The 25940-nt window shown below is 39.4% G+C and overlaps 1 protein-coding gene across 1 annotated transcript in view; it reads left to right on the forward strand.

Annotated features, from left to right (window-relative positions):
* LOC124280130 (zinc finger C2HC domain-containing protein 1B-like) overlaps positions 1 to 25940 on the forward strand; it is a 192385-nt gene that overhangs the window by 141460 nt on the left and 24985 nt on the right. Inside the window, exon 7 of the mRNA XM_046716024.1 lies at positions 16654 to 16703. Coding sequence (XP_046571980.1) covers positions 16654 to 16703 — 50 coding nt within the window. The remainder of the gene's footprint in view (positions 1 to 16653; positions 16704 to 25940) is intronic.

Genomic DNA, 25940 nt, shown 5'->3' on the forward strand with positions numbered 1-25940 from the left:
CCGCACAGGACTTTCAGATGGAAGGACACACACATAATTTGGATGAATTCCTGACAGATACCACTACCTTGTCTCACATCATTGCCGATCCTAATACATTAGAGAAGCTGCGGAGCTGGTGTCATTAGGCCAATCACTTGAACCATCTGAACTCACCTTCGCTGATTAAGTTGAAGCCCTGGAAGTTCTTTTTTTCTCCATGCCGCTGATGTCCAATCATTAGGAGACTCAATGGCCTGAAGCTCCATTATTTAAGACCAGACAGAAGTGTAAATTACCACAGACTTCAGTTCAAATCATAGCATCAACTGTTTGAACTATCCATATTGTCTTGGATGCTCAGCACTACAGGGTAAAGATTCATATCCAGCTGTCAACAGCTGATTACCATTGACATCTCCTTCAATAGACCAGGGTTTCAAGAGATTGGCCATAAAAGTCCTGGAACACCTTGCGATCAAGGAGAAAAGAATTAGATAGTTTGACTAGTCTGTCTGTTTAATCAACAACCTTCAAGGGCTAAATTACTGGTATGTTTCTGATATGAGAAAGGTGCTACACTCTATGATGGAGGCTGATGCAGTTGAAGACCCATCCTCAGTAAGGTCGGAGATTGCCGATGACACATTCCAGATGCTACTTGGGTACTTGGATATCATGGCCAAAGTTGTGTTTGATTCACAAGCACTGCACTGTCAGCCAAACCCTCGGCAATGTTCACACTCTTACAAAGGGATCATCATCTCCATAAGCTACTCTCAGTGGTGTCTCTGGAGATGTGCAACATGCTTTACTCTCAGCCATTTGACGATCAGCTATTTAGTGTTAGGAAGTGCTGGAAGTACTTAAGTCATTAACTTCAGTTTCCTCTTCGCACTTGAGGCTCCAGCCAAACCCTATCGTCAAGGAACCGAAAGGAGCAGGCAATGCTGGGCCTACAAGAGAAGTTTTGGGAAGTGGATCTCTGGCATCACATGAGAACCAAGTCCAAGATCGGTCAGAGGTTACGACAAGACTTTCCCTGCCAGAAAATTCATCAAGCCTGGACCTATGTCAAGTTGACTTCCCAGTTCTATGCCAGACACTAAAAAGAAGGATTCATATTTCTTATCAGAGTCCGATGCCAGCTTTTCCAGCGAAAAGATATGCTGACAAATTCCTGTCTCAAATGTAGACAAAGATGAATTTTTAGATGACTCGCTTCATCTCAGAGATTTCTTCAGGAATTTATGGGTTCTTCTTCAGCCCAAGAAGGTACAGAAGTATGTAGGGGCCATATTCGACACCCATCAAGGTATCATTCATCCCCTGTTGGAACACTATCAGGATGTTGTCTGCATAATGATTACTCAATCAGAGCCTGTACAATGACAGGTCCATGTGCAAACAAGCGTCTGTGGAGTTCAAACCAACATGGAAGTAAAGTGATCGTCTCCCACCACAGTTTTTTGTTATCAAGTCTTCCTAGGACATAACCTTACATGACATTTAACTTAACATGGTGTCAGAAGTGAGTACGACCGCCAAACTTTGCAAATTGTTGCATATTACTGACTGTGAATATCGTTTGACTGAAATAGCCGAGACGCACGTAATTTCGATAGTGGACAGCATGCGAGCGATGTATTGTGTGACAATATTGAATCTGTGACTGACTTTTATATATTGCTAGTCGTGAGTAATATATGGATAAACGAAACCGCTACTACTAGTACTCAATCATGGCTGATGAAACAGAAAGTGGAAATATTCCTTCACCACAAGTGATACATGTACCAATGAACATTCGCTTGCCTCCTAAGCTTGATCTGAAGGGTGACTTGATGAGAAATTTCATAAATTTCAAACGAATGTGGGAAAATTAGGACCTTGCTTCTCGAACAAAGACAGATTCTGATGAATGCAGATCAGCTACTCTGTTAACTTGTATTGGTTCTGAAACTCTTGACATACTGGATGGTTTACAGTTTAATAATGAGCATGATAGGAAGAAAAAAAACCATGCAATTATGGAGTGCTTGAAGATAGTCTCATTAGGGATTGAATGGTGATGGGCATTTGTGGTAACTCCACTTGCAAGAGACTGTTGCAGTCTTCAAACTTTTCACTGAAAGACTGTATAGACATAGGTCCCATGAGAGAGCAGCTGCTAGACTAAAATCTCTATCAAACACCGTGGATGTGCAAGCTATTAGTAAAACTAGAGGTTACAAAAAAAACAAAAGGAAAGGAAACTAAACCTGGACTGACTAGCAGAAGTGATCAGTCTCTGCAGTGTAAATTTTGTGGACGCAGTCATGTGTTCGGCAGGAAGGAATGTCCTGCATGGGGAAGAATTTGCAACAAATGTAAACGACCAAATCATTTTGCTTATGTGTGCCAGTCAAGTCAAGCCAATGTCCAACTACTGAGTAATGAGGATACTGAGGATGAATATATTTTATCAGTTGATGCTGAAAATGTGAACAGTGTTCAATTACATGGTGAAAGACAACAGTATTTATGGAAGATTTATGCTGTCCTCCTCATCAAGGAAAATGAGGTCAAGTTTCAGTTAGATTGTGGATCTACTGTCAATGTGTTGCCAGATACTATATACGCTAATGTGTTTCAGGATCCTCACCTGGAAAAGTTGGAAACACAGGTCAATACTACTCTTTGAATGTACAATAGAGTGAAATCTCAACCGGTTGGCAAGTGTGAAGTGGCTGTAAAAAATCCCAGGAATGAGTGTGAATACACCATTGAATTCCTGATAACGAGGGACAGAGGCTCCCCACCAATACTTGGTGCAATAGCTGTTCAACCAGAAGACAAAGTCATCAATATCCCCCGCAATGGCAAAATACTCTTCATGATTATGTCTACGAGTTATGATTATGTCAAATATTTAGGTGTGTACATAGAAAAGTGGAAGGAGAGTATTGAAAGGGTTTAAAAGTTCTGCTCCAGAAAGGAGCACTATCACCAATTTCAGTCTAAGTCGAACTTGTTGCCATGGAAACGCCAAAAATATTTTATTCAGAATTCCAAAATTACCAAAAGGCACCAGTACACCACCAGATCTATCTATGTGCCAAGTTTGGTGAGGACATATTGAACGGTTTTAGAGTTCTGCTCCGGAAAAGAGCACTACCACCAATTTCAGTCTAAGTCAAACTTGTTGCCATGGAAACGCCAAAAATATTTTATTCAGAATTCCAAAATTACCAAAAGGCACCAGTACACCTCCAGATCTATCTATGTGCCAAGTTTGGTGAAGAAATAGTGAATGGTTTTTGAGTTCAGCTCCGGAAAAGAGCACTACCACCAATTTCAGTCTAAGTCGAACTTGTTGCCATGGAAACACCAAAAATATTTAATTCAGAATTCCAAACTACCAAAAGGCACCAGTACACCACCAGATCCATGTATGTGCCAAGTTTGGTGAAGAAATAGTGAACGGTTTTAGAGTTATGCTCCGGAAAAGACAAATGTGCACGGACGGACGGAGTCCATTTTAATACCCCCCACAAAACACGTTGAGGGGGATAAACAAATGCAGCTTATCACTGTGAACTTTGAAAACATTTTCCAGGTCTTGGGTAGTGGAGATGTTTCTACAGAGTTGACTTCCACTGAGACTATTTTGAGGTTGACAGACTACATGATAAAAGGGCACCTGAAATCATCAAAAAGTTGAAATCCCATTTTGCAAGGCATGGACTTCCCAATCAGATTGTGTCAGACAATGGACCTCCCTTTCACTCTGAAGCTTTCCATACATTTGCAACAAAGTATGAGTTTGAGCATATCACTTCATCTCCCAGGTACCCACAGTCAAATGGGAAAGTGGAGAGTGCTGTGAAGATCATCAAGAGACTCATGAATAAGTCTCAGCATGCACAGTCAGACCCCTTTCTGGGCCTATTGGACTTGAGAAATGTGCCGACTGACGGTGTGGGCAGCTCGCCAGTTCAAAGGATGTGTGGGCGCAGAACGAGAACGAGGCTACCAACGTCAAGTAGATTGCTGCAGCCGAAAACTATTGAAAACATCCCTGCCACACTCTCCAGCAAGAGGTCTAAACAAGCTTACTACTACAATCACAGTGCAGCTGAACTTTCAGAACTGAGAGATGGAGATGTGGTTCGGATGAAGCCATTTAGTCATGATAAAAAGAAATGGAAAAAAGCTGACGTAGAACAGCAAGTGGATGTACGATCGTTTGAAATACATACAGAAGATGGAAGATCTCTTCGGAGAAATAGATGCCATCTGCGAAAATCTCAAGAGTCCGCCCCTGAGACTAAAGATGTGGAATTGGATTTGGAAGAGCAGAGAATGGATGATAAAAGGTCAATGAAAGAGGTTCAGTCAACTGTGAACACTCCTGTGAAATCTCCTGTGAAAACTTTGAAAATCTCCAGTGAACTTTCATGTGAACACTCCTGTGAACTCTCCTAACATAACTAGGACTATGGACAGTTCTATTCATGCAACAGCACCTGGTCGTGAGATCAGAACAAGTAGAGGCAGGGTGGTCAGACCACAAACCCGTTACAGGGACTTTGTGCCTTAGAAAAAAGGGCGACGATATGATGTGTGGTTCTGTTTATCAGAAGGAGAAAAGACTTTAATTTTTTTGTTAGGATATCCCCATGGAAACTATGTGCAAGACTCTGTCATAACACCTACGGATCTAATGTTCAACGACCTCGCTTGGTGGATGAACCCTGACCATGTCATACATAGGCCCCCTTAACTCAGTTGTGGTAACTGTGACTGGTACTTAAGTAACTTCAGTCCCTCTTACATTTCATCCGGGGCATCGCCTCAGCTGCCTATGAACCACTTGAAAACAGGGATTTTGAATGCATAAACCTCAATACCATGGACATTAGATCAGTTACATTCCTAAAATATCTATCCAGTCATGATCAGAGTGTTACTAAGAATTCCTTGCCAAGAATCAAAAGTCTGCAGTGGGACCTCTGGGACAGCGGGTTATCACTATCTCATCTCTGTCTCCATCATTGGATTGTGATCTACTGGACAGACTATTATGCCCAGTAAAAACTGTCAAGTGTTCACACAGGACTGATGCACTTAGCTGTGGACGCTGTAGACTATGGATTTCATGTCAGGAACATTTAGCTAGCTTATTTCAAGACAGAAGTGCAACCATCTACTTGTGGGTCACTCCAGCCACATGAGATAAGAGCCATATGAAACAGAAATTGCAATTATTTATTTGCATGAATTCTACTTAATATACAAAATCTGTTACTGCCACATAATTACAAACATTGGTTGGTACAGACTAATTTCAAACCTGAATGATAAATTCAGTTGCTGGCAGGCTGAAATAAAAATAGAAATTGACATGTGGATGATCGTATGAGCAGCTGTATTGTTTTTATTATGGTCACCTACTGTATGGTACCAATGAGATTTCTAGTGGAATGGCATGCTGGTCATTGTGGGGAATTAGCTCAGCAAAGAGTCCGAAGTCACAAGAAGCTAATAACAATTTTGTTTACAAGTACAGAATAACATGGATGGCTGCTGAGCTGAGGGCAAGAGGGTTGAAGAGTCTAAACCCTACTGACTAACATTTGACTTGATGTTTGATCTTTATGAAGGTCACATTCGCTGTCAGGCATTTCGGCAGACCTATCCCGCCTGGGGATGCATGAAAAAAGGGGGTGTCCTTCCTTGGGATGCATGAAAGAGGTTGTCCCTCCTTGGGACGCATGTATTTTCTTTTCTTTTTATTTATTGTTTTTTTTTATAAAGGTTGCCTTGGACCTGTTCCTTCTTGGGACGCATGAAGAAGGCTGTTCCTCCTTGGGACGCATGACTGACTGAGTTTAGTTTTACGCCGCTTTTAGCAATATTCCAGCAATATCACGGCGGGGGACACCAGAAATGGGCTTAACACATTGTGCCCATGTGGGGAATCGAACCCGGATCCTCGGCGTGACGAGCCAACGCTTTAACCACTAGGCTACCCCACCGCCCCTGGGACGCATGAAAAAGGCTGTCCTTCGTTGGGACGCATGAAAAAGGCTGTCCTTCCTCACGCATGAAAAAGGCTGTCCCACCATGGGAAGCATGAAAAAGGCTGTCCCTCCTTGGGACGCATGAAAAAGGCTGCCCCTTTTTGGGACGCATGTGACCAAATAGGCTGATAGGCAATTTCTATTAAATAGGCAATTTCTATTGCCGTCCGTCCGTCCGTGCACATCTTTTCCGGAGCATAACTCTAAAGCCGTTCAATATTTCTTCACCAAACTTGGCACATAGATAGATCTGGTGGTGTACTGATGCCTTTTGGTAGTTTTGGATTTCTGAATAAAATATTTTTTGCATTTCCATGGCAACAAGTTTGACTTAGACTGAAATTGGTGGTAGTCCTCTTTTCCGGAGCAGAACTCTAAAACCATTCAATGTTTCTTCACCAAACTTGACACATAGATAGATCTGGTGGTGAACTGGTGCCTTTTGGTATTTTTGGATTTCTGAATAAAATATTTTTTGCGTTTCCATGGCAACAAGTTTGACTTAGACTGAAATTGGTGGTAGTGCTCTTTTCCGGAGCAGAACTTTAAAACTGTTCACTATTTCTTCACCAAACATGGTAAATAGATAGATCTGGTGGTGTACTGGTGCCTTTTGGTATTTTTGGATTTCTGAATAAAATATTTTTGGCATTTCCATGGCAACAAGTTTGACTTAGACTGAAATTGGTGGTAGTGCTCTTTTCCGGAGCGGAACTTAAAAACTGTTTACTGTTTTATCACGAAATTTCATACATAGGTAGGCCTAGTGGTGAACTGGTGCCTTTTGCTAGTTTTGGATTTCTGAATAAAATGGGTTTTTTTGCATTTCCATGGCAACAATTTTGGCTTCAACTGAATTTGGTGGTAGTGCTCCTTTCTGGAGCAGAACTTTGAAACCTCTCAGTCTCAGTACTCCACTTAGCTATATACACACCAAAACATTTCACATAAGCATAACTCGTAGACATATTCATGAAGAGTATTTTGCCATTGAGGGGGATATTGATGACTTTGTCTTCTTGTTAGTGTTACTATGCTCATTGAGCTAGGTTGAATATGGGAGGTTTGGTGTTATTATCTCCCTGTATGTGGCCAGCTAGGCTATTTCATTTGGCCAGGCAATTTTTGTTGTGCCTGTTATGCTGATTGATATTGGCTGAGTCTGGGAGCTTGGGTGTTATTATTTCCCTGCTTTTGACAACAGACTGAACTCTCAACAGATTGATATAATTTCATTTTTAGATATATATACTGACACAATTCACTGACTAACATTTTGATTTCCTAACTATTTATTTAAAATTGAAACAATAAAAAGACTATGGTTGTTTGATGGTACAAAATGTGGTGTGCTCAAGAATACCCTACATTAAAGGAAATGAACAGACAGAGGAGAGTACTTAATCCTGCTAATCCTAATTCAACTGGCACTAATTTTGTTGATACATTTACTAGATGCTTCAGTGGTATTACACTGGGCTAAATCTTAATGAGCCTAAATTGAAGTATCTGGACAATGTTATTCTAATATTGGTCATGACATGTTTACTTTGTAAAATAAATTAAGGCAATTTTTTCTTACTGAAAGGTGTGTCTAAGAGATAAGTCCTTATATCCTCAGACTAGGATTTATCTAGAAACAACTTAACTATGTAATAGTAACTTATACCGTTTTCATGAGTTTTTATTATGAATGCCAAATGCCATTTAGAAAGTGGTCAAATCTAATATATGTTATACATTTGTATTTGCGATTGCACTTTCTCAGTAAAGTACAGATTCTAATACTCTAGTTGGGTTGAGTCCCATCTGGGATTCCAACCCACAACCACACCCACGCCCAATCCGGAGGCTGAGCGGGTTAGACGTCTGACTTTGTCTGTTGGCAATTAGGTGCCTGACTCTGAGGGTGTGGGTTCGAATCCCGGATCGGACTCAACCCAACAAAAGTACTAGAATCTGTACTTTACTGAGAAAGTGTAATCTCAAATATAACATATGTTAGAGTTTTTATTACTTTAGACTGTTGTCTTTGTCAAGGCTAATACTCGTCATGTTGAAAGTAATATTCTATATTTATATTTTCTTAATACCTGAATCCTAATGTATTGCTTGTAGTGGTAATAACTAATAATGAAGTTTTGTATGAATTATTACTCCATGATGGATTCATGCATTGCCATTGTAAGCTGACACATTATTACACGAGTCACAGAGACTCACCATTAATTTCCAAAACAAACAGCCTTCTACAACCTGTAAACCTGGGCACCAATGTGGTAAGTCTGTATGTAATTATACCCCCGCTACGAAGTAACGGGGGTATATAGCGTTCATTCTGTCCGTCTGTCCGTCCATCCGTCCCAAAACTTTGTCCAGAGCATATCACTTAAAGTTTACATGCTAGGTTCACCAAACTTCACACACATGTTAATCATTACCCATTGATGTGCCTTTTGCTATTTTAAAGTGTTTTCAGAATTTTTTATTTTTTTTTGCTGTTTCCATGGAAACACGACTTAGTGCCAAATGTGTTTGATGGTTTTGTCCGGAGCATATCTCTTAAAGTTTACATGCTAGGTTCACCAAACTTCACACACATGTTAATCATTACCCATTGATGTGCCTTTTGCTATTTTAAAGTTTTTTCAGAATTTGTTTTGTTGTTGTTTCCATGGAAACATGACTTGGTGCAAAATGTGTTTGATGGTTACTTGGCCACAGCATATCATGGAAACTATACATGCTAGGTTCACCAAACTTAATACGCAAGTTAATCATGACCCCCAGATATGCCATGTGCTAAAAAATAACAATCTTCATCTACGTCCACTTCATTGTGTGCAACAAGTTAAATTGTATGTAAGGTTTCTACGGAAAACACAAAAATATAATGTTTCCATAAATTATTACTGTAATCAGTACATGGCAAAACTATTATCTAACATGTATGTCGCAGGGTTTTATAACACGACCTCTGGGCTGGTGTTCAATCGCTTTATTCTGCCATTTGGGGTTGGTCAAACACGACCGTGCCATAAATGTATCTGTAATTAGGGAAATTACATGAAGGGCTGCCACTGCCAGCATGGTGTGTCCATATATCAATACAACAAGTAAAACTATTGTGACATTTTACATAAAATATTATATATCTGAAAGTTAATGGTTACTAAACCATTAAATGTATTTAACTACAGGGTTCCACCTGGTTACTAAACCATTAAATGTAATTATTTAAATACAGGGTTACACCTGACTTAATTATAAGAAATTGTTATAATATGAACAATTCAAACAAACTTGCGTACCTGTAATTAGGGAAATTACATGAAGGGCTGCCACTGCCAGCATGGTGTGTGCCGGGCACATGGCACATGCAGCTTTTATATCACCTGAGTGCACAGACTGCAGGAGCAGCATGTGCCAGAGCCCAGGATGTACCTGCCGGCAGCCAGCTCATCTGTATGGCAAGCTGTTAGGGACAAAAATTGTAAAATGTGCCAGTGGTGCTGTGCTGTACATTGTGTGAACAATTGAACCTGTGACACCTTCCCCTCCTCAGGAAAATGTCGTCCTCGACATTATAAAACATCTGAAATACAATACAAACTTCAAACATTATTACATGTCTTCAAAGAATAACTCCTGAAATGCAATTAGGAATTATACAAATATTTCATCATTTTCATCATTTTGCTGCAAAATATACGCACCACTCCTGAACCAGTCTGGTGGCCTCCTTTCAACGACCTGAACGCCGAGGAATAAAAGGACTGGCACCGGATCAAGAATACAATCTTGGGAGTCCCGGTTGAATTCTGTTCGAATTCAAAACAATTCCTGAAATGTCATTTACAGTAGCCTCTTCAGTGCTATTGACAGTTTCTGTATCTGAAGAACTTGGTTGATCCAAAATATGAGAGTCAGCATGATCCAACTCGACAGACGATGAAGTGATAGAAACCTCTGGGTTACCTTGGTGATCTCCAATATAGAGAAAAGGAACTAAATCCTCACACTCACTTTCATCTTCAGAAGAAATATCTTCAAAATCTATCTCCTTGAGTTGTGTTCTTGTGTGCGCTGTGCAGGCATAGTCACATCTGGACCAGGTAGAGACATAAAAGGTAGAAGCATATTTCGATGCAATGTCTTTACCTTACCTTTTCCATTCTCTCTTTTCACCACAGATACTGGTATGTCCTTATTTGGCTGACTGACAACTGTATATGGGTCACTGGACCAGAAATCTGCCAATTTGTGCTTTCCTTTCAGACCAACGTTCTTCACAAGTACTCTATCTCCTTGTGTAAGAACTGCTTCCCTTACTCTCCTGTCATATCTCTTCTTGTGTCTGCATGCAGCTTTACTTGACTCCGTGGAAGCAATGTTATAAGCATAGTCCAACCTTTCCTTCAACCTGGCTACATAATCGACACCTGACTGCTCTTGCATGTCATTTGGATTAATGCCAAGGAAAGCATCTATAGCCAAACGGGGGATGCCGCCCAAACATCAGATAGAATGGTGAATAACCAGTGCTATCATGCCTTGTAGCATTGTATGCATGTACTAATGCTGGAACATACATTTTCCAATCTGCCTTTTTATCTTCCTCCAAGGTACCCAACATCTTGAGTAAAGTCTGGTTAAATCGCTCTACCATTCCATTTCCCATTGGGTGATATGGCGATGTGCTTGTCTTGACAGTGCCAGCTAGTTTACAGAGGGCTTTGATAACCTTGGACTCAAATTGCGACCTTGATCACTATGTAGCTGTGCTGGAAACCCATAGTGAAGAAAGAAATCAAATAATGCCTTAGCTGTTGTAGTAGCTGTTTGATTCCTGGTGGGAACTGCATGTGCAAACCTCGTAAAATGATCCGTAATCACGAGAATATTCCCACATCCACCTGCTTCCTCCAGAGAAAGGTAATCTACACAAACTAATTCCATAGGTTGACTTGTAGAAATATTCACAAGTGGAGCTGCAACTTGATTAGGAGAACATTTTCTGCGAATACATCTACCACAAAGCCTGATCTTTGTTTCGACATCTGTAGACAACCCTGGCCAATAAAACCTGGACTGAACTAAATCTACTGTTCTGTCTCGACCCTGATGTCCCATGTCATCATGTAGCGCATCCAAAACTAATTTCCTCCATTGTGTTGGCAATACAAGTTGATATCTCAAATCACCTTGATGGAACGTTTTTCTGTATAAAACACCATCTCTAACCACAAGTTTCTTCCACTGCCCTAAAAGCCTACTTAACTCCATCGGATTCTTTGCAAACTAGACGAGCAGTTGGTTTTCTTTCCTTTGTGACAAAATCGATCACTTTGCCAACATCCAGATCTTTAGACTGTTCTAAGACCCAATCTACATTCCTAAAAGGAACAGTACTCTCCTCCACAACATCTGGTGAAGTTGCCAAACATTCAACCATATTCACAGACTGAGAACCACAAATAGCCTTAACAACATTGGACTGAATATCTGTAGCAGAAAAGTTTGGGTGACGAGATAAAGCATCTGCATCCTTGTTAGCTTTTCCTGCACGATAGATAATTTTAAAGTCATATGTTGACAATGCTGCAAGCCACCTGTGCCCTGTCGCGTCTAACTTGGCTGTTGACAAGACATATGTGAGGGGATTATTACCAGTTCTAACCTCAAAATGATTGCCATATAGATACTCATGAAACTTATCACACACAGCCCATTTGAGTGCCAAAAACTCCAATTTATGTGCTGGGTAATTTTTCTCTGATTTCCTCAATGCACGACTAGCATAAGCAATCACTCGTTCCTTGTCATCTTGGTGCTGATACAAAACTGCTCCCAACCCTTCACTACTGGCATCTATATTGAGAATAAAGGGTTTGGAATAATCAGCATACGCAAGTACTGGTGGTGAAGTTAAACACTCTATCAGCTGATTAAAAGCTGCTTGATGTTCAAAAGTCCATTGTAACTTTGACTTAGATTTGGCTTTACCTTTCTCCAGTTTTCCATGGAGTAAATCAGTCAGAGGTTTGGCCACTCTCGCATAATTCTGAACGAACCGACGGTAATAACCAGTGAAACCTAGAAATTTCTGCAACTCCTTGACAGTTTCAGGAACTGGCCATGATTTCAAAGATTCAACCTTATCTGGATCAGTTTCTACTCCTTCTGAGGATACAACATGCCCAAGATACTTGACCCTGTTTCTGAAGATTTCACATTTGGACGGCTTTAACTTCAAACCATGTTCCCTCAACCTCCGAAATACAGATTCAACTCTAGTCAAGTGTTGTTCAAATGTTTGTGAAAATATGATTATATCATCCAGATAGATCAAACATTCTTTCAGGTGTAAATCGCCCATACATCTCTCCATTAACCTCTGAAACGTTGCTGGGGCGTTGGTCAAACCAAAAGGCATCAAATTGCATTCAAAAAAATCCCAAGGGACCTGCAGAACATGCTGTTTTCTTCTTATCTGATTCACGTAATTCTACTTGCCAGTAACCTGAACTTAAATCAAGCTTAGAGAACCATTTTGATCCAGCAAGACAATCTAAAGTTTTGTCAATCCTTGGCAATGAATAGGAATCCCGAATGCTTTTAGCATTAATCTTTCTCATGTCAATGCATACTCTTAGACTGCCGTCTCTCTTACGAACCAATACAATATTTGAAGAATAGGGGCTATGACTTTCACTTAATGGCTCCACACTCAAGCATATTCTTAAGATGTTGCCTAACTTCCTCAAATAAAGCCGGGGTATTCTACGGTATGGTTCCTTGAAAGGCACATCATCCTTAAGATTGATCTCATGTCTAACTGTTGTAGTATGGCCCAAATCTAGAGAATGCTGAGACATAATATCTGTCCATCGACTAAGCATATCCTGTACTTGACCTCTTTGATCACCAGACAAGGGGCTATCTGCTAAATCAATAGTAACAGGCTTCTCATCCATAGCACCGACTGAAGAATCATCACTACCATCTTCCAAATCCAAAGGCAAACAATCCATAACCTGAACCTCTTGCAAACTACATAGCTCTGCTTTTATGAGGAAGTGTAATAGTTCTAGCAGACAAATTGCAAACCTTGACATAGACAGTAGCAGTCTTACGCTGACCATCAATTTCTACAACTCTAGGACAAACACCTAAACCCTCAGGGCTAATCTGCAACTGCTCCGTCACAGCACAATGTTTACCTGGAGTAGTATGCACTATACCCTTCAAAGTGGTCGCCACCCTAGGTTGCAGAGTAATAGGATGCTTACTGGACGACTTGACAGTACCTAAACTAGCTGAGCTTAAGTAATCAAATACCATCTGCCAAGGCTCTGAGACAATCTGAGGTGCATTAGAATAGAACAATCTAATAGTGTTTGTACCAAGAATCATCGGAACCTGGGCACTAAACTCGGTATCCTTGACTACCAACACTGGTATCATGTAAGTTCTATCATTAAATGGGACACCAACGGAGAGTTCAATATAGCCAGTGTAATGGAGTATATCACCAGTAGCTAACCTTCAACTGAAACTCTTCTATGGGACGTAACCTAAGATCATTTAAGTTCTGATAGTAGAAAGACTCTGAAACGGTAGTAACTTGAGATCCTGTATCTAGCAAAACAACACATTCATCGCCATTGACAAGAACAACAGTTTGTACACTAGGGCCTACCATTCTAGAAAACAAGTCATTGGAGCGATCACGTTCACCGACAACTGTTTGCTCCTCAACAGAAGTCTTTAATGGTTTAAATCTGTATGACCATGATCACCAATAATTCCTCTACCACGACCTCTGTATTTACCACGACCATGTCCACGAGGATTACCTGAAGGATTAGACGGACCAACTTTACTTTCAATAGCAGCTAACCTCTGTACGATCTCACTGACATCTTTTTCTAGCTTCGATGAAGTAGACTGACTCAACGCCTTCTGATTTTTTTCTAAGGTATCAATTCTCTTGAGAATATCCTTTAAGTGTTGAGAAACATCTGAATCAGCAACTTGAGAACTAGTATACACTTTCTTGTGTCTAACATCCTTGACCTTAACAGATCCAGTAAGTTCCTGTTCAGTTTCCCTGACAACTCTGAGTAAAGAATCAAAATCTGAACAATTATCAAACTTATGCCTTGTTGCATCCTTCAGTCTATCATTCCTTATACCACTCCAAAACTTTGTTTTCAAGATACACTCAAGAGCATCCTCATGCATAAAGTCACCCTTAGATTTAACTTTCAACAAAGTATCTTGAAGTCTACAGGACCAAGTTGCCAACGATTCACCTTCCTTCTGGCAATCAGTGAAAAAATTCTGCAGCAACGTATCAGCTGAACTAACAACACCATAAATACTGTCAAGCTTACTCAAAATATCATCCACTGATGCATGTTCACCAAGCAAAAGGACAGCTCTACCAGCTTCACCCTTTAACGACTTCCTAACGCCCTGTGCTATGATAGAGGCTGGATAATCCCTACTATTCAACAAGCACTTAACTTCAAACATCCAATTCTCAAACGAAGACTCCCCCTTGGCATCACTACCTGAGAATACAGATATACGGGGTGGTTGAATGTATTGTGTGTTAGGTGGTAACAGAGAACTTGCCCGATGTCTGGGACTGGAAGGTTGAACCTGATATCCTGAAGTCTCTATGTACTGGATCATCTTTTGAATATCATCCTCACTAACTCCAGCCTTGCTACGTTTGGATTCCCAATCCTCTTCAGTTCCGCCAGTGGCCATTGCTGAAAGGGTCAGTGATAAAAGTAGACAAATAAATACAAGTCCTGAAAATCTAAAATACATCAGTCAGCAAACATCAAACTTCCACTAATAAGGATAAGAATCACATCTGGTTCCCCAAGACTGTCAGCTCTGAAAACAAAGTCAAAGTATTAACAACATGGTATCAAATTGTGTTCATAATTCAAAAATGTGCAATGCAGTTGTTAAGACAGTTAGGCATGTGATAATTTCCCTATGACAATTCTCACACTCGCACCAAACTTTCAATCTCCTATCAAAAGTCTAAGCTAAGATGGACTAGCAAAACATTTCAAAACTATTCACTGTGTAAATAGTATAAACTCATTTTCAACTATTCCGAAACATGAAAGCAGTAATGTCACAACCCAGAACTACTTCACGTATTACTTCAGTGGCATGTTAAACAAATGGCACAATAAACATTAAACACACGTGAAATTAAATTATTCTATAGTGAACAGCTGAAAAAGAAACAGAATGGTCAATACATTGATCAAATGTTCAACAAAAGTCCATGTGACTAGTCACGTTCAAACGTTCAACATAAGTTCATGTGATAAAAGCATCACAAAAAGTCAACTTCCACACGCGGAAACGCGAAGCAATCCATGGATAGTATTCATGAAACAATATAGTCAGTCACAGAATAACACAAGTGAAAGTCATTCCAAAATATCAAATAAATGTCTGTTCACAATATATTATGTACATCGCGAACGCCAAACGCGAAAGTGTGCACACCTATGACGGGTAGTACTAGTACTTTCGACATACTGTTAATAGTACTACTGCCGGCAACGTATCATGATGTTATCGGGCCCTACCACAAAACCTGGTCACCAGAACACTGACAGGAATACTGTATCCATCGATGAAACGATGCCCATGGCCAGTGGTTAAAGTTGTCATGATGCTGTGGCAGTCATGTAGTTATGGCGGTCATGTTGATGTTATGGCTGTCAAGTTGTTGAGAACACCAGCCCCACGTTAGCCAAAATGTCGCAGGGTTTTATAACATGACCTCTGGACTGGTGTTCAATCGCTTTATTCTGCCATTTGGGGTTGGTCAAACACGACCGTGCCATAAATGTATCTGTAATTAGGGAAATTACATGAAGGGCTGCCACTGCCAGCATGGTGTGTCCATATATCAATACAACAAGTAAAACTATTGTGACATTTTACATAAAATATTATATATCTGAAAGTTAATGGTTACTAAACCATTAAATGTATTTAACTACAGGGTTCCACCTGGTTACTAAACCATTAAATGTAATTATTTAAATACAGGGTTACACCTGACTTAATTATAAGAAATTGTTATAATATGAACAATTCAAACAAACTTGCGTACCTGTAATTAGGGAAATTACATGAAGGGCTGCCACTGCCAGCATGGTGTGTGCCGGGCACATGGCACATGCAGCTTTTATATCACCTGAGTGCACAGACTGCAGGAGCAGCATGTGCCAGAGCCCAGGATGTACCTGCCGGCAGCCAGCTCATCTGTATGGCAAGCTGTTAGGGACAAAAATTGTAAAATGTGCCAGTGGTGCTGTGCTGTACATTGTGTGAACAATTGAACCTGTGACATGTATATAAAGTTTAGTAGAGTCAAGGAGAAAGTCTTGTGAGCTGCTGAACCTTGTCACATTATATATATCAATATCAGTCATTTCTATGTCCCAAAGTGGGAAGCGGGGGTATGTGAGCTGTGCTCACTTCTACACTTGTTACCTGCAGTGTAGAGTTGATTGCAATTCTAGTAGCAATGAAAAAATGGTTATTGTGTGCATTACAGGCAACCGAGGCTTGGGAAGGTCTGTGGCAAGCAAGGGACGAAGTAGCAAGGTAAGTTTCTGCTTCCTGTTAATTATAGTGACTTGAAGAAAAGAAGTCAATATTACATTATCAATTTATATGTATTTATATTTGTATGTATTTAGAAACCAAATTGATAACACCATGCCACTTACTGCAAATCAGAAAAAGTTAGATTTTACACAATTCTGCAGAAAATATTTTATTACACCATACTCCTTCCCCCAAAAAGGAGACTTGACAGATCCATCTATCACATGTTTGAATACACACTACAAAATATTCACAGTGTGTTTGACAAACCTCGTGTCATCTTATTGCTCTTCCAATGACATAATTTATAGAGAGCAGAAGGGGGCAATAAAAGGGATGTTGGGGGTGCAAGGATCAACTTCTTGTACAGAAAATGATTTTGGAAGAGGCTAAAACATATCACTGCAACCTCTCTATGTGCTGGATTGACTACAAAAAGGCATACGACTCTGTCCCTCATGAATGGATTCTGAAGTCTCTTCGTTGTACTGACCTCCCTGAGTAACTACTTGATTTGCTCAAGTCTTGCTGGTCGACCAAACTTGAGATGTACTCTCAAGGGCAGGTGCAGACTTCAGAATCTATTCCAATCAGAAGGGGATATTTCAAGGGGACTCCTTCAATCCTTTGCTTTTTTGTTTGTCTTTAAATCCTTTGAGCTTTCTGCTCAAGAAAGAGGTGGGTTATCCAGAGATGCCAACCTCTATGATTTTATTGTAGTCGCTACGCATTTTAGCCTCAAACTACGCCAATACGTTTGCACTAGAAATTCGACAGAATTTGAAAAAAAATCATTAAAATTTGGACATATGGAATAAAAACATCTTCATCGATTAAATACATCTTCACCAAAAAGAGACGACAAGAAGAAATGTAATGCTGATCATTTGGAAATCTTCTGTTGGAGGTATATCAGTCATTCCAGCATAATTGACTCACTTGTGATTACACATACACCAAAATATAAATATCTAATATTAATGAAATGACATTTATTTCTTGAAAACAAACATCCAACCTATTCAAAACAAAAATTTCACTCGTAAGATATTTTGTTTTTCGAGATATACCACCTTCAAATGTACCTTCTTATACTTCTGTTACGGAGGTGAGAATAAATATATGCTTCAGATTTATTCTCTCCCAATTACGACAAGCCAGTTACATATTTGTCAAATTAAAGAGGAATATGTATTCTGTTGAAGCACAATAAACTTTGTTTACCTCAAGCTTTTATAATCAGATACTGTTAAAGGTCACATGCAACCAAAAAAACAAACATAGTTAAAACACAATTATCACTTATTCATAACATATAATATACATTGGTGATTACGAAAAAAACAAATAAACAAAATTATAAGGCACCGTTCATAATTTATGGCTAGGGGGGTGATGATGATTATAAGGGGGCATCACCCATTTTGTTCTGGCGAGCTAGGGGGGGTCATCAGTTTTGTACACACTAACTGGAGGGGGGTCATCTATTTTGTACCAGAGCTATAGATAACATTTTGGGTCATTGAGTTATGTACTCACTTGTGTTCATCTCAATTGGGTATCCTAATTTTCCTTTGATTAATCAAATAAATTGTACTCTCCTCACTCAAACTCAATTGGGTATTTTGCCATTTACCATTAAGTTTGAAAATATAATAAAATAATATAATATAATAAAGCTTAGTGTTTGTTAGTTATATTTGATCTGTAATATGAGAAACGATAAGAAAGACTGCAAGTTTTAAGATAGGCCAGTAGAAACTGCACTGAACCTAGACATTTCTGATAACAGGCCAAATTTGTGTTTAACCTGACCAGAAGGGTGTTATTGGTCACCATAAAAAAACCAAAGAAAATCAAGGTTTGGGAAATATATTTTTTGTGCATGGTGTTGGGGGTGGGGTCTATTGTCCTTTCACCCACATTTCAGCAAAGAATGCGCTTGTCACGGCTACATAGTTCATAACATATTTTTGGTTTATCTTCATACTGGTTAGTATTTTCATTTATAAACAAGCCTACTTTCAACAAAATGTACAATATTTTAATTATTTACCGATGTCGGCCATCTTGAATTTAAAATGGCCGCCATTTTTAATTCAAGATGGCCGCCATATCACAATCAAGAAGGTCAGCTTCCATTGACTCTACTGTCATGAGGTCGTGAATCTCAAGGTTTATGGTTTCAATAATTTTTGTTATATTTCATTAACTTGCTCTTTACATTACCTCATTTCAATAAGAAACATTCACTGACATCAATCTTTTGCAATGTTTGAATGAGTTTTGGATCAAAACTCTGTGTGAAGGAAATGGAGCGAGATGCAAAAACTGTTTGCCTTTCTTGACATCAGTTTGCTTCTGGTTAATCCTGTCTATCAAATACATTGTTGTACCTGACTGATGCTGTTGGCAATCTCATAATACACTGGATATTTTTGGACAGTATCATTCCACATGTGATCGTCAATGCAAGCTCCATTAATTATGACATATGTATACGTATCCATTTTCTGTCAGTTACACTTTATTTCGAGGCGTGAGTAGACAGAATATGATAGTGATTGCTGTGAATAATGCGGGCCGAAGTTATAAATATCTGAGGGACACACGATTTCACTGCAGCTAATAGAAACATTCTTTTTTAACATTTTGAGTAAAATTACCGTCTCGTTGTTGATACCAACAGTGATTGTTATGACATAAAAAAAGAAAACAAACACAGGTGCACATTATGGATCAGAAAAATCTTTATTAGAACGGTAACGGTAACTGCCAGTTGTCTTGTGGTCTGAGTTGGCCGCAATTATTACCCCAACAGAAGTCATCAGAACATAAATACCAGCAATTGAAGATATACAGAGATGAAATAACAAAGCAGCAATGCAAAATCTATACAAGTGAGCAAGCACAACTAATGTCCATGAGACAGAAATTCACACAAACTTATTTTTATTAGATTTATTATTATTATTATTATTATATGATATTTGTATAGCGCCAATATCCAGCTTAGCTCAGCAATGCGCGTTGTTTTTCCCTCGATCATAGGATGTCAATCTCAACGGCACATCATATTTTTCAACCTCAACTCCCTGAGGACCATACAACTCTTGCAGCCATTTAGGCGCACAAAGTTAATGTGGCTTTCTCATCCTTACGAGAAACCCATTCACAGCTGGGTGGACTGGGACACATAGTCACAGTACGTTGTCCAAGTTTAGTGCATGTTGCTGTACCCGCAACTTGGTGTTTGCACGTATTCATGCGGACACCATCTGGTCATATACCAACAGATTCGTGGGTTCTTTTAAGTGTACAGGGTTGTGTACTGTACACTAGGGGTTGTGACAACACTGAAAGAGTCTGTACACAAAGTTGACTCCAGGTGGGCTCGATCCCGGCACCTTAAGCTCGCTGGATCACTAGCCTGGCGTCTTAGATCGCTCGCCCATTGCAACCAACTATTTATAGATATAAGTTGTTACTGTGACTTCATGAATAGATTGGTTGCATGTTTGCTGTGATAAATCAGTGCCACCAAGACATCTGTGTCATCCGCTTCATCTATGTCATCCACTTCTGTGTTGTTCTGTGCATGACACTATCAACATAGATCTTGCATATGTCAGCAATGGTACCAATCCTTGGCCATGGTATATGCTGGAGAAGTGCACATCCAACGACTACACCTGGTGTTGTGTGTGTTCTTCTTCTTTGTGGTACCGGTAATGTGTAAGCAGATATCTGGCCAGGACAGACTTGGGCATTTTCTCATGGATCCATCATCATGGAAGAAAGCTGGTGACACTGTTGCAAGTTCAAATGAGAAGACATCTGGAGATGGAGGACCACTCACAAGAGTTATTGATAGTAATCGCTGACACAGCTCCATTGATGACATCCTCGGCTGTGCCCCGTCTGATAGGCGGACACACTTCTTCATGGTGGTAAATCAAATGTGACTACTTGTGATGCCTTCTTCAACACCTTTCCAAATGTCATCCCTGTCATATTTGTGCAGAGAGCAGTTATTTGGTTCATGCTGAATCCTTGTGGGTGATGTTGATTAAGTCTCCTTGAATTTTGCCTGCTCTGATTAGACATTGCTCTATGACTATGTCTCTCCTTAAGTGTCACTCCATAATTGCTTTGGGTTTCTTCTGATTGTAAACAGACCAGCTTCCATAATTACTTTCAGACAGGAGCACAGACAAAGACAATCCTGAAGATACAATGTGCAGAATTTGGCATAGTTGTTGTGTCCAGATGCTGCAAACAGGGGTAACATGCCTCCTGTTGGTTGCTTTCAGATGTAACTGCCAGTTCCCAGTGCGCTCTGCACTTATAAACATCCTTACAATGGAAACAAAAGCTTACTTGTCCTTGATGGTGATTTCTTCTGATCTTTCAGTTCAAGCAGTTGCACATGAAGCTGTTTGAGATTTTCATGGGCTGTATTATCAACTTGTGATTCATGATTCATGATTCATGTCTGTCAAGGTCACAACGCTTGGTCTCCCCTATACTTCTGCAATAGTGATCCTTGATCCAAAATACTAAAGGAGGCGGCGTTTAAAATGCTTCAAACTGTAGGGTGAGATCCCAGTAAGCAGATCAGCAGCATACAGATCCAACAGCTACTGTAGAGTGTACAGCTTTCCATTCTGCATACTTTCTGGCAGCAGCTCACACCAGGAACTGAAGGCTGTGTTCTTAATCTTTCTTGCTGAATCCTCAGGGTTTGTCCTTGCTGTCCTTTCATGCTCATGCAAAAAACACTCCATGCAATGTCTGTGGTATGTTGCCTCAACTGCACCAATGTTACCAGCTGGAACATCAACTGCCTTATCATCAAAGATCTTCTCTCACAGAAGTTGAGAACGGTCTCTTGCAGAATACTTTTTTCCCTCTGCTGAAAATATTGATATTGCTGATTGCTGAATTTCTATTTGGATGTTATTGAAGGTCTTCCAAATCACTCCCATTTGCATAAATAAGGCAGTGAGTTCAGTAGTTGTTAAAGTACTGTTCCCTGATCTCAATACACATGGCTGGGTATTTTCATTGATGTCTATTTTGTGAGCTTTCAGTATGGTCGATTATGCTGAGTATGACTTTCTGCATTTTTCATGGACAAAGTTAAATCTTTTTTATTAAAGAGTTGATTGTAAAGAATCATTACAAAGAGTTAATTCTTTGAGTAGAGTGTTCAAACCCTTGCCTCTTAGTTTCACTTCTCCTGAACCATTGTGACAAATGACACGTCATGTTGAAGATCGAAACATATCTGTAAAGAAAATAAAAAAATCAATTAAACTTATGATTAAACATAGGCATATTTGGACATGGTAATACATATTTTGTGGCCAATTTTTATTTAGAAAATATATATAAACCTGTTTCACATCTTATATATTTCACTTACTGAGATACATAGTACACTCGATATTTTCCCAAAACATCTGCATGGAGTAAAAATAAATACAAATAAGCATATTTTGACATGGTAAATTACAAACAACTTTCTGTTTTAATAATCAATAAATAGAATGCATATTATGTATATTCACTTAAAGAACAGTGGAAATGAAATGATATTTCATCTAAACTTCAAACATAAAACTTTACTGGTTGTTTAACATGCAAGTTTGTTGCACATGTTTTGTAGTTTTGTAACATTATCTCAAACTATCTGCATTGATATACTGGGTTTCAATGGAGAATATAAACTCTTTCACTTGAAATATGTATTGAAATATCACCTAATAAGTAAAATATTCCTGAATTATATAGTTCCATAAAAGATAACACTATCAAAAATATTTTTGCAGGTGATATTCTAAGTAAAACAGTACATTTACATCTGAAGGGTTTTGACATACACATATCTATAATTTGTTGTCAAGAAAATATTTTCTGCAGTGTTTGACCTTGACCTCGGCATCAATACAGGCTTTATATTCACTTGAAACATAATTACTTTTGGGGACTAATGTTAATCAATTAGGCAAGCATAATTGATGTATAATATCAATAAGTGCTATGTACCTTGTAGTGAGGTTATAATTCAATATAAACAACTAATTATGAAATGTAAACATAGATGGCTGCAGTCTATTTATAGTAACACCATGAAAAAAGATCTTGAAGTCTTTGATTTGACTCTAATGTGTGTAAAAACTAGCCCAGAATTAACTTGCCAGTATATGGCTATTATTTGTACTGCATGTGACTTTGTAACTGTAAGTTAAAATCATACTTGCAGAATATAACATTGATAGTTTGGCACTGTGATCATGTTTCTGCTTAGTGGTTGCAAAGTCACCTTCTTCTATTTTTATTTAATATATGTCCATGCTTAACATGTGGATATTGCATCTGAGGGTTATTTATATGCATTTGGTAAATTTCTGTGTTCAATTTTATTCATACATACCCAGATTTGGTCCACTTTGACAGGAGCTTGGCAGTTGACAGCTGTTTGTTTACATAGCAACGGTGCTATCTTCTTACAACTGTTTTTGTGTAGTTTGCTGAAAACAAAGCTTTGGGACCTTTTTTGGACACCCCCAAAAACATATTTCCCCACTCTTGATTTTTCTTGGGTTTTGTGTACATGATAAATAGACACCAGAGAACAATATTCTACAATAATTGGCCTGTTATCACAAATGTCTAGGTTATTTTATTTTGACGTCGATTTCTACTGGCCTAAGATCTCATTTAATGAGTATTTACAACAATTCAAGCGTACTTGTACGCAATAGACTTAATAGAAAATGAGTTTTCACATAAATACTATTATTTGCGTAATTTACGCAGATACCCAGCTTATCTGTACCTCTGTTGTATCTAAAAATATGTATAAAATTATGCTTAGAAATTATGGGTAGGGCAGAGGGGTAATTGATTTTGTACATGACATGCCAGGGGGTCACTTATTTTGTACATAAATTTTAGGGGGGGGGGGGGCATTTACATTGTACATGCTTCTCCATAAAAATCATCATCACCCCTGTAGCCATAAATTATGAACGGTCCCTAAGCGTACAATCGCAATATTTGGTACTTGGGTTTAATTCCCTCGAAATGAAACAACCGGGAAACCGAACACAGTCAGAGCGGGTGGGTGTGCACTCAAGTGTAACGAAGTCTTTCATTAGCTGGTTCATTTGCCGATACGCTGAGGGCTCATTGTGTGTGTGTGTATAGAGATGTTGGGTTTTGTAAATACATGTTCATTTTTTCTGCATTTGCGTTCGATCCAATCAACAAATACTGAGATGGTGAACTAGTGCGTGGTTGGAAACTGTCGTTCGTTCAAGTACAAAGCAGGATTTGAAACTGACAATCTGAGTTTGCACCGGTTTCCGTCCGATCCAGTCATCCGAGAAAAATGGATGCTGTTTGTTTGCAACCCACGGGCATAATAACATGTCATGTGTACAAGTATCACACCTGCCTGTCTGTGTAATTACATAATGTGACAGAGACAGAACTCAGGTGCACAAGCCATAAATGAATGTATTTTGTTTATGGTGTATAGCCTGATACGTTTCAAGTTCAAATTGCATGTGGTCAATGATTGAAGTTGTGTATTGCATATTGTCATTAGCAGACAGGCAGGCAGACACATAGGTGTCAATAAAACAGTTATTGAGTTTTGTCTGTGACAGAGACTGCTTATCACAATCAACATATTTTTCTCTGTTTCCATAGACATGTATTAAAACATTTCAGTTTTCAAGCTGGGCAATTTTTAACAAAGAAATTAGTATTTCTAATGCTACACTTTCTTGAAAACTTTGTTTGCAAATCTACCAACCCCCAAAAGCAAGATGTGAAAAAGTATAGGACCAGTGTATTTTTATTACTGCAGACCAAAGATGCTTGTAATCACAAGAAACATCTTTTGTTCTCCAACTTCGACCACAGTGATAATCCTTGCATGCATCACTTGCTGTGTTTTTACGAGTCACCTGGTTCAAGCCTCGCGAACCTAATCACTGCACATGCGCATGGGCGCAGCGCAGCACAGCTGCTGAAACCACTTTTTCCCCCAGCGCTGGGGTGAAATTAGTGAATCGTTTGAACTCCAATTTCGTGGGGGCTTTTTCATCACGTTATTTTTCAACTTTATAAGTTGAATTTGCATTTTTGATCATTTGTTACTGTAAGTCCATACCGAAAGGTATCAGAATCTGCAAAGTTATGTTTTGTGTTGCATGTGACCTTCAAGTGAAAACATTCAGTAGTATATACAATGGGGGTTCTGGACCACTTTCAACCAAAGCCTCTGCAAAGCCTTATTTCACAAGTAAGGCTTTGGTCGGGCCCTTAGCTCTTGCTACCATTACCCCTACTATGAAAAAGTTTGGGACGATAGCGGGACATCCTAGCCGCACCGGGGGTATGGCTGGAGTGTGTTGGTATCCTGGGATTGCATCATCCAATACTGGGCTGCGTCTAACGTGCCGCTATGGCACTATGCCATGTTTACCTTGATGAAACAGTTTAATGTGAATCGCCTATGATCTCTTTGGTGTTTGTAATAAAGGCTTGCCGGGCTTTTTTCACCCCTTGTTCTATGTACTTTTTTTTCTTTCTCGTCCTCGCTGATAGTAGACTTACGAGACTTGGATCGAATCTCTTGTTTCATTTTGTTATATTTTGTGAGTTCAGAGAGGATTGAACGAAACTCCTCCTCTGAGATCTTACTGTCAGTGAGTGCAGTGGAAATACGCTCACTTACTGTGTTCAGCTTTGCTTCAGCCAGAACTCTGATCTCATCGTGTTTCAATGCCTTACGATGCAGTCTGCGTGATGTCAACTTAAGCCAACCCTAACACCCCTACCACCCCAGCTGTTATTTCAATACCTAGCACTCACGGGGGCAGCCACGATGGTAGCTAACAACCCAACACCTGCGCTCCCAGCCCCATGCTGGTTGCCATAAGGGCAGTGTCAGCCCGTCCACGATATTGAAAGCTCTATGGTACTTCTTACACAGTGCTTTTCGCGCTGTAGCGGTCTTGTTCTAGTTGGCGTTTTACATCACATAACTGTCTCAAAGCGGAACCCGCTCACGGTTTCCAGGGTCTTCGCTACTTCCTCTACGACTGGGTATAGCCCCATTCTGTGTGCCTATAATATACTTTATAACATATCTTTTAATTGTGTGCTATTTAATTCTTGCGCAGTGTACTTGAGGCTTATAAGTGATAGAAAAGA

This window comes from Haliotis rubra, unplaced genomic scaffold (assembly GCF_003918875.1).
Source record: "Haliotis rubra isolate DU_JTF1 unplaced genomic scaffold, ASM391887v1 Scf1073, whole genome shotgun sequence".
In the NCBI taxonomy this organism is placed as follows: Eukaryota; Metazoa; Mollusca; class Gastropoda; order Lepetellida; family Haliotidae; genus Haliotis; species Haliotis rubra.